This window comes from Protomyctophum parallelum (assembly GCF_964188405.1).
Source record: "Protomyctophum parallelum genome assembly, chromosome: 15".
NCBI classification, from domain to species: Eukaryota; Metazoa; Chordata; class Actinopteri; order Myctophiformes; family Myctophidae; genus Protomyctophum; species Protomyctophum parallelum.
The window spans coordinates 35,435,452-35,445,613 of NC_139710.1; the positions used below are offsets into that span (position 1 = coordinate 35,435,452).

Consider the following 10,162-nt stretch of genomic DNA (forward strand, 5'->3'; position numbering starts at 1 on the left):
GAGGAGCGTTCGTTACTAAGTAAAGAAACCAGTGCTTCTTTCACCTGACAAATATCACTATGTCATAATTTCTAGTTCGTGTTTTATCGTTACAGTTCTACATTTGGTGGCCCTAAGGTCAAATTGTGAAAAGCACCTTTGGAGGTGCACCTGAACACGTGATTCCAATTTGGGGTGGATTGTAAAAACAAATAATAATAAATACATAATGAATGATAATAAAACAACAACAATCAGCACATTTCATACATAAGATTCAAAGTGAATAAGTATAGTCTTGGGAATCATCAGTTCCCATGCCATGTGGCCAATAGGTCAGAAGATTACAGTGTAGGCATCCGTTACAAGTAGGCATCAATGTATACTTAAAGTACCAAAAGTAAAAGCACTCGTTATGCAGAATGTTCCATTTCACAGGTTTCAAATGTATAGCTAGCCGATCGACAAGCTCAAGTTTAAATAGGGCAGAAATGGTAAATGTATGTTTTGTAACAATAGTCCAAATCTACAACGTAAACTATAGTAACACACATTTTAGTACAGAAAATTGGAAATAAAAATTGGGAGAAAAAAAGGCCGTCGGCAAGTGGCTGGCCCAAGGAGTGTTTTTCATGCAAAACAAATGCTTGGAATGTATTCAGATTTCATAATCATGAATACATGAGACATTTACAAACACACATTTCTTGGTAAGAAATGTATTCCCAGATTTCATTATCCCCTACTTGTAGGCCATGCAGAATAAACACAAACATTATCCTAACATCAAACATTGACAATGAATGGACAGTTTCAAGTGTTTACGTAAACACAAACGTTGAAGACAAAAGTGGGGACGCAAATTGTGATTGGCCAGAATGAGATGATGTATGATGATGATACATCACTTCACACGGGTGTGATTTTATTATTATTAGAATGAACGAGAAAAAACATTGCATGGATGCACCCGGGACGTATGCTCAGTGTTGTATCCCAATGTCCTCAGGGTTACGGGTCTCGCAACATCATACCCCTCACTCAGGTGACCCAGCCGCGGGTGATCAAGACATACTAACAAGTCGGGCAGGCATTGGTCCGACAACAGCGTCACTCCTGTCATGCGCGGCCGGTTACAACTATAATCCGTGGCCGGGTTTAAAACTCACGCGTGGCTCCCAACATGCGTGGCAGGTTAAAGCTAACCCGTGGCAACTAACCCCCGTGGCTGAGGCTCCCGACATGGCGTGGCAGGTTACACGTTCCTGTGGTGGGTTAAAACTAACCCGTGGCTTCCTCCTGTGAGGTTTAGGTTTTGGGTAGGGTGTCCACCAGTCCTAGGACTGTAGGACTGGTGGACATCGGACCAACAAACACATGCACCCCAAATGCAGCAGGGGGTGGAAATAGTAGTAGTGTAGTGTGTGTGTGTGTGTGTGTGTGTGTGTGTGTGTGTGTGTGTGTGTGGTGTGTGTGTTTGTGCGCGTGCGTGTGTGCATTATGCATGTGCGCATGCTCAGTCCCTTACCTCCGTGGTCCAAGTTTCTGTCGTCTGTTCATTGCCTCTGATCTCGTCACTGTGTATTCAAACCACAAGACGTTAGGGATCAGGCTCGTGTCTCGCACCAGACAGTACTCTGATATCGGCCACGCTGCTATCTTGGGGAACAGCGGCGTCAGCGCCTCTCGCGTGAAAAAGAACCAGAATATGCCAATGGTGGTACCCGCCACTCCACCACAGAACACCTGACTCCAGGTGTGATGCAACAGGTAGACCCTGCTGTACGAGACCGACAAGGCCGTGCCCAACAAGGTGACGGACAGCACATGCCTCCACAACGGGTCCGTTTGACGTGTTCTCAGATGGCGGAAAAGCACAGAGTAAACGACAAAGAACCAGATGAGCTGGGCGTGACTGGAGGGCATCCCGTAGCCCACGGCCGGCGTCGAACGAACCAGCGGACACGGGCGTGGCTCTCTGAGAACGCGCTTCAGTAGCCAGTTCACGCCTTCGTTCAGGACGAGCCCGCCGAAGAACGAGATGGAGTGCAGTTCCCGTTTGAATGCGATGAGTGTGACGAAACCCACAATGATCGCTATAGGAAGGAGAGTGATGTAGGCGAGCGCTTGTCCCAAGAGATCGCCATCTGGGAACTCTACATGTGTTAGGTAGACGGACCGCCAATGGGATAAGGCCGAGCACTGCTCCTCCGATGCCATCTTCCCCTGCTGGGAACAGCTGAAACGTATGTCCTTCTCGCATCAGGCGAGATCGACAGTCCATATAATGTATATTATGATGATCATGAAGTCAGTACTGTGACGTCATTTTGATGACAACAGGGGTCTCCATATATGGGCTAAAATAACAGTCTGACAGGCAGACAGAGAGACAGAGGTGGACATGAGGATTCGAATATTATATCGTGAGACCTGAACACGATGGAAAGGTATTCTGTATTTAATCAGAACTTCGGCTAGTTAGCTAAATTATTGAAAGAAATCCCACCCGTGTGAACTAACTCTTATCATCGTAAAATAAAATTGCTCCATTCATTGTCAATGGGAATTTAATGTTTCTGTTTAAGACGAAGTTTGTGGACAGTATCTAAAAAGGGCCTAGCCCCCTCAACAATAGTATGCCTGGCTGCCTGGCTGCCTGCCTGCCTGCCAGCCTGCCTGCATGCCTGCCTGCCTGCCTGCCTGCCTGCCAGCCTGCCAGCCTGCCAGCCTGCCTGACTGACTGACACAATTGACGTCACAGTATATCAGACTGGCCTCCAGGTACTTTGTGCTTGTTTGACCCACACAATAACCTGGTAATAACACTAGAAATGCAGTCTGTCGAGCTGCCAAAATGGCCTATATATACTGTATAATAATATATTAAGTTTCCTATATATAAGTTTGAAACTCAAATTGGTTACGTCATCCACATATGTCGGAGTTGTCCCTCGGAACCACCATTTTTACATAAACATACATAGTTACGTCACATTTGATTATTCGTCATTCAAGGCAGATCAGCATAAGAGGGCTAGGGTCTCATTTAGTATAGCAATGAAGTCTATTTGGTACATTTGTCTTTGAGACGTTTGACTTTGTTCTTGAGTTAGCAAAGGCTTTTGGGCTAAAATGGCAACATCAGCAAGTGCAAACCTGAGTAAGGTTGTCAAGCAGCACTACATGAATCTCCCTCAAGGAGACAAGGTCCAGGTCATGTATGTATGGATCGATGGGTCTGGAGAGGGACTGCGCTGCAAGACCAGGACTTTGGATTCTGAACCCACGACCATTAGGGATGTTCCCGAATGGAACTTTGACGGCTCCAGCACCCGCCAGTCAGAGGGCTCCAACAGTGACATGTATCTGATCCCCGCAGCCATGTTCAGGGATCCGTTCAGGAAAGACCCCAACAAGCTAGTTCTCTGCGAAGTCTTCAACCATAACCGCAAGCCTGCTGCGGGCAACCTCCGGCACAGGTGTAAGCAGATCATGAGCATGGTGATGAACCAGCAGCCTTGGTTTGGTATGGAACAGGAGTACACCCTCCTAGGCACGGATGGACGTCTCTTTGGCTGGCCTTCAAATCTCCGTGGCCCTCAGTGGACTCACTATTGCGGCGTGGGAGCCGACAAGGCCTTCGGACGGGATATAGTGGAGGCCCACTATAGAGCTTGCCTGTACGCCGGGGTTAAGATCTGTGGAACCAACGCCGAAGTGATGCCAGCTCAGTGGGAGTTCCAGATCGGGCCTTCCGAAGGCATCAGCGTGGGCGACCACCTGTGGATGGCTCGCTTCATCCTCCACAGAGTCTGCGAGGACTTCGGCGTAGTGGCCACCCTCGACCCCAAGCCCATCCCGGGGAACTGGAACGGCGCCGGCTGCCACACCAACTTCAGCACTAAGGAGATGCGGCAGGACGGCGGACTGAAGGCCATCGAAGAGTCCATCGAAAGGCTGGGCAAGCGGCACAGCTATCACATCCGGGACTATGACCCAAAGGGGGGGCTTGACAACGCCAGGCGTCTGACCGGTGACAACGAAACCTCAAACATCAAGGACTTCTCCGCCAGCGTGGCTGACCGCTGTGCCAGTATCCGCATCCCTCGCGCGGTGAGCTACGACAAGAAGGGGTACTTTGAGGACCGCCGTCCGTCTGCCAACTGTGACCCCTATGTTGTCAGTGAGGCGTTGATACGCACGTGTCTGCTCAAAGAGGAGGGCGAGGAGCCCACAGATTACAGCAAATGAGTGCACCCTGCTGGCCAGGCGCATGAAGTGTCATTACAATTATGCTGTATTTTTTGTCCAAGGACCACACACATACAGTCCTGTCCATATACGGTGTGTCGTTGGCTAGTCACAGATCTACACGTTCGACTCAACCAAACTCGTTTTTTTTATAAAGCACATTTTAAAATGAGCAAAACAATAATGAAAGAATAAATTAACATTTAAAGTTCAGATTTTCTTTTCTTTCTTTCTTTCTTCATGCCACCTCAGTGGCAGTGCTGAACAATTTTGAAATCGGATCCACATGGTTTGATATCTATTTTAGAGATGCTTCCTCATATCTGGATATGGGTAGCATAATGAGACCCAAACACACTATTTTTTGTCTTTGAGCTCATATGGTGTAAATTAGTGTTAGATGATATTTAACAAATAAGTATGTCTTCACTTATTTTGCCTTGTGTGTGCGTGCGTGTGTGAGAGAGTGTGCAGTGAGTGTATACAATATTATATTTATTATTATTGAATTCATTCATAAAAAATCTATATTATGGTATACGTGCTTATGAGAATCATTATTCAGTTCTTGACACATTAATAAAATCACACCCGTGTGAAGTGAGGGGCTATTAAAGTCTAACTCATGTTGATTAGGTGATGTAAAACAAACGGTGCAAACACAAACGCCATGAACAATAAAGTCAATTGCGTTTTAAAAAAACAAACATTAAATCTGTATTTAGCCCCTCAAAAAGGAGTGAACATAAACATTCGGACTACAGAGATCACCATATCAGCATTATTACTTGTGCTCTAAGTATTGTGGTCATGCTGGCTTTTTTATGGTATGCTCAGAGGTATATATACCGATTGATGGTGACGTAATTAAGATATGTTTCAATGTCGGGTTATAACTGGCTGTCGATGGTGACCTAATAAAGATAGGTTTCAGCCTTGCTTGATGGGGGGAAATCTTCTCTGCTTGCTGTTGCTTTGTAATTGGGTTCACTTCACTCCGCATTGACAGATCCACCGTCCCACCAAAACGCTGGTCATTGCCAAATATGGAGCTGTGTGGAACTTCATATTTGGATGTCAATATGATGTTACATCGATGATGCAAGGTTCTCTGGCGGAGATATGCTGTGCTTCACAGAGCGCCATCTCAGGTTCAATATAAGGTTCAAGGTTCAAGTGTTGTGTCGATCACTGCCAAGTTTCTCCACGTCATTGTTCCTATACGAGGAGAATCACATTCGAACGGTTCTCACGCACATGGGAAACTATATAAAAAGGACAAAGTAAGCCTTGGATAAAAATCAATAGCAGGGTCCAGAAAGATGGACTACTTCAGGCGAGTGGTGTTTGGACAACCTGAGGATCCACAGCCGTCGGGAGCAGAAACAATCCAGAATCTGTGTGATCGCTTGGCTTCTTCCATGCTCCTGGAGGACCGGAGGGATGCCGTCAGGGACCTCAAGACCCTCTCTAAGACATGTCGTATAGAAGTTGGTAACCAGGCAATGGAGCACCTTGTCCACGTAATGAAAACGGACAGCTTTGATTCCGAGATCCTCGGCTACGCCCTGGACACATTATATATCATCTGCAATGAAGATGTACCAGGCGAGAATACCTGCTTGCTGACAGAAAAGTTCATCCAGGACTCTGAACATGTGACCCTGGTGCTTACGCTGTTGGAGGAGTTTGACTTCCATGTGCGGTGGCCAGGAGTGAAGCTGTTGACGACCCTCTTGAAGAACAAGCGTGCCCACGTGCAAGGCATCGTCCTTGCCAGCCCAATGGGTGTTTCCAGAATAGTGGACTTATTGGCAGATGCCAGGGAAGTCATCCGCAATGATGGCTTGCTGTTGCTTCAGCAGCTGACCAAAGGCAACCCTGCCATTCAAAAGATTGTGGCGTTTGAGAATGCTTTTGAACGCCTCCTAGATATCATCACGGAGGAAGGCGGCAGTGATGGCGATATTGTAGTGGAGGACTGCCTGCTGCTCCTCCTCAACCTGCTGAAGAACAACAGCTCCAACCAGAACTACTTCAAGGAGAGCTCCTACATCCGGAGGATGAAGCCGTGGTTCGAAGTCAGTTACGATAACTCATACTGGTCAGCCCAGAAAGTCACCAACCTTCAACTCATGATGCAGCTGGTACGATTGATGGTGTGTCCAACAAACACTCCACAAGTCACGGCCGCCTGTCAGAAATCAATGTACCAATGTGGCTTACTGCAGCAGCTCTGCACCATCCTCATGGCCACTAGCATACCAGCCGACACCCTCACGGAGATCCTCAACACTCTGTCAGAGGTCATCCGTGGGTCACAGATCAACCAGGACTACTTTGCGTCCGTCAGTGCTCCTTCTAACCCACCGAGACCAGCCATTGTGGGGCTGCTCATGTCCATGGTGAATGAGAGTCAGCCATTTGTGCTGCGTTGCGCCGTTCTTTACTGCTTCCAGTGTTTATTGCACAAGAACGAAAAGGTCCAGGGGGAGATCGTGGCCACGCTGCTGCCCTCCTCCTCCGCCAACTCCGTCTCTGCAGGCCGGCTGCTGTGCGGGGGCTTGTTCTCGGCCGACTCCCTGTCCAACTGGTGTGCAGCCGTGGCCCTGGCCCACACCCTGCAGCACAACGTCACCCAGAAGGAGCAGCTGCTCCGTGTGCAGCTGTGCACCAGCCTGGGCAAGCCGCCGTTGCTGCTCCTGCAGCACTGCACCGGCATCCTCTCTCGGTGCAGTAAAGTGCAGACCAGGGTGGGCCTCCTCATTCTGCTGTGTACCTGGACCAGCTGCTGTCCAGTTGCCGTCGCACGGCTCCTGCATAACCAGGAGAACGTTCCCTTTTTGACAGGTCAGATGATCTCCGAAAACCTGGGTGAGGACGAGAGGCTGGTGCAGGGCCTGTGTGCACTGCTGCTGGGAATCTGCATGTGCTACAACGACAACTCACTGGAGAACTACACCAAGGAGACACTGAAGCAGCTCATTGAGAAGCGTATCGGGAAGGAGAGTTTTGTGGAGAAGCTTGGCTTCATCACCAAACACGAGTTGTACTCGAGAGCAGCTCAGAAACCCCAACCTGAGCCTGTACTCCTCTCTGCAGAACAGATGCTGTTTGATCACCAGTTTGCTAAGCTGGTCAGGGAAATGGAGGGTGTGATAACTACAGCGTTGCACAAGTCCAGTGAGGATGACAAGAAGGAGGAGGAGGAGGCGAAGAAGACGCTGGAACAGCACGATAGCATTGTGACTCGGTACAAAGACGGCCAACTCCTGATCGAAGAACGGGACGCTCAGATCCGGAAGTTGAACGAACAGAATGAACAAATGCAGACCACCATCACCCAGCAGGAGGCCCAGATCCAACAGCACAAAGACCAGTATGACAACCTCAAGCTTACACTGGACAAGGATAACCGGAGCCAGGCCAACAGCAGCCACTCAGACGCCGCCCAGGTCAACGGCCCTCAGGTGGAGGAACTGGTGCGGCTCCGAGAGGAGCTGCAGTGCAGCTGCAGTCTGCTGCAGGCACAGCTCCGCGACAGAGACGTGCTCATCAACAGCCTGAGGTCAGACGGGCGACGGACGGTCTCAGCAGGAGGCCAAGAGCACATAGAACTAATCCGGTCGGAGACACCGAGGAGTCAGTGCCAGCCGGCGGCAGAAGTCGGACAACTGCAGACGGAGAGTCAGGAGCCGACGAGGAGAGCTGAAGCTGGGTCAACAACAACAACAGAAACCGTTCCCATCATTGAGGGCCTGGCAGACTCGGCCAAGATGGCGGCAACGGAGAGCCTATTGGCCCAACTGAGAGAGAAACTCGAAGAGGATGTGACAAGCCTGTCGGAGGGCTGCATGCCGGGGCTGCAGCAGCTGGCCTCAGCCATGAGCTCGGGGGTCTTCCCACAGACTGACGAGTCCAAGCTGCAGGAGGTCAAGGAGCAGGACGATGAGCTGTGTATGCCGCCAGCGGACCAGAAGATAGACGACGGCCTCGGAGACACGAGAGAGACCAGTGAAGATGAAGACACTACAGGCCCCTATCGGGCCGGACAAGATCCAGCACCGATCCCTTTACAATGGACGGCTAATTAAACTACTTAAAACCAAGCAAGTACTATTACTATATCTTACATTCTGTGTGGGTCACACTGGCACCATGATAATTATACTTTAACTTATCCCAGTAACAAGTACCGGTAGTATAACTAACTAATTACGACATTTCAGAGATAATATTACCGTTAGCCTTCCCCAAAAAGTATAACTCTACGACGCTATAACTTACTCACCCTTTCTCATGTCTGAACTGCAAGTCCAGATGTAGTGTGATTTTGTCCCTTGTCAGATTTTCTTTCTAACTCAAACGCACACGCAACTCTCTCTTCCCTCTGTGTATGTATCGGCTACAACAGCTGCTAGCAGCCTGACACTGAGGGTATAAATGTTCTCTGGTGCCATGCATTGGCCCGGTACCACTCTTACTGTAAATGTAAGCCCTGTTTCAGAACCATGGACAGCACTGGGCGGCAGTGGCTCAGGGGTAGAGTGATGGAAACAGCAAGGGTCCCAGTTCGAACCCGGGCTCCCACAGAGTTAGTGTCGAAGTGTCCTTGAGCAAGTCACCGATGTGCAGGTTGGTGCCTTGCATGGTTTCCTCCGGCATCGGTGTATGAATGTGTGTGTGAATGTGTGAATGTAATGCACAATCTCTGTAAAGAGCCTTGGATAAAGGCACCATATAAATGCACCATTTACCACTATTTGTTGACATGTCCGTAGCAAGAGAGACCATATTTATGTTTAGTCTCTTTTATATAGTTTCAATCTCGAGCGTAAATACAGAAGACTGCAGACATAGTATTTGTTTTCTTTTTTTTTGTCATTCTTAAATGTTTTTCTCATTTGTTTTATTATCGTATATACCGGTAATTAACATTAAGTTGGATTCGCTTTTCCTATTGTGCCTTGTATGTAGTAGGAATAATTTGTAATTTTATCATATAAAACATTATAAAAAAATATATTATGATATATAATATTATTTGTAAAACCTCAATGAAAACTATAGTTTTCCTTGTAGCATAATAACTATTGTGCAGGGTTGGTGTGGTTGGTGGTTGTTTCCCCACCAATCTTTTACATATGAAAACGTCATAATTAATTTAATCATAATCATATTATTCCAACAATTATCTGATAAACGTTCGTTTTGAGGTCAAGCGACACCGTTGCCCTGTTTAATAGTCCCATGTCATGACTTTATTGTGGCCTTCTATACAGTCTGCGGGGAGCCCTTTATTGTGGGTTGCAGCGAGGCCGCCTCGCTGAAGTATAATTAACATTTTGAATTTCACAAGACAAATCTTCTCTTCTGGGGTACCCAGCTGGCACAAAACATTTACAGATGGGGGTCTATGGCCAGATACATGGATATCAATTTGGTCAACTGGTTTTGGAACCAGTTCCATTTGTACTTGCAGTCCAATAAGGGTCCATTTGGTTCAATTTAGGCATTTAGCAGACGCTCTTAATCCAGAGCGATTTACATTAAGAAATAACAAAAAGCATGGCAATACATCACATATATAATTAAAAAGTAGTTATCATGAAACATGCGTAAGCTAAGAACGTAACAGTGGAGTGAGTATCTATGATATCATGAAACTATATATATATAAATATAGTTTATATATATATATATATATATATATATATAGTTTCATACTATACTATATTATACTATACATATGTACTATAAAGTGCTATGACTACATAAAATGCAATTGTAGTATGGTTCCAAACTATAATTTAGCTGGGGACCCAGGGCACTCCCTAAAGGACCCCTGGGGGTCCCTGGTCCCCACTTTGGGAACCACTGCTCTGAGGAGAACAACACCGTCCCTGAAACCATGTTCCTCCCCCTGAAC

At 47.4% G+C, this 10,162-nt stretch overlaps 3 protein-coding genes across 3 annotated transcripts; 2 read left to right on the forward strand and 1 right to left on the reverse strand.

Moving 5' to 3' along the window:
• Positions 1–1,503: 1,503 nt before the first annotated feature.
• Positions 1,504–2,199, reverse strand: LOC310871819 (dolichyldiphosphatase 1-like; the record flags this gene model as incomplete). Its single annotated transcript, XM_083783454.1, has 1 exon — positions 1,504–2,199. The coding sequence occupies one exon, from the start codon at positions 2,197–2,199 to the stop codon at positions 1,504–1,506; it is 696 nt and encodes a 231-aa protein (XP_083639580.1).
• A 915-nt stretch (positions 2,200–3,114) lies between these two features.
• On the forward strand, positions 3,115–4,233 carry LOC310872206 (glutamine synthetase-like; the record flags this gene model as incomplete). Its single annotated transcript, XM_083783950.1, has 1 exon — positions 3,115–4,233. The coding sequence occupies one exon, from the start codon at positions 3,115–3,117 to the stop codon at positions 4,231–4,233; it is 1,119 nt and encodes a 372-aa protein (XP_083640076.1).
• A 1,322-nt stretch (positions 4,234–5,555) lies between these two features.
• Positions 5,556–8,327, forward strand: LOC310871820 (general vesicular transport factor p115-like; the record flags this gene model as incomplete). The annotated part of the gene is made up of 1 exon (XM_083783455.1): positions 5,556–8,327. The coding sequence occupies one exon, from the start codon at positions 5,556–5,558 to the stop codon at positions 8,325–8,327; it is 2,772 nt and encodes a 923-aa protein (XP_083639581.1).
• Between the last annotated feature and the right edge of the window lie 1,835 nt (positions 8,328–10,162).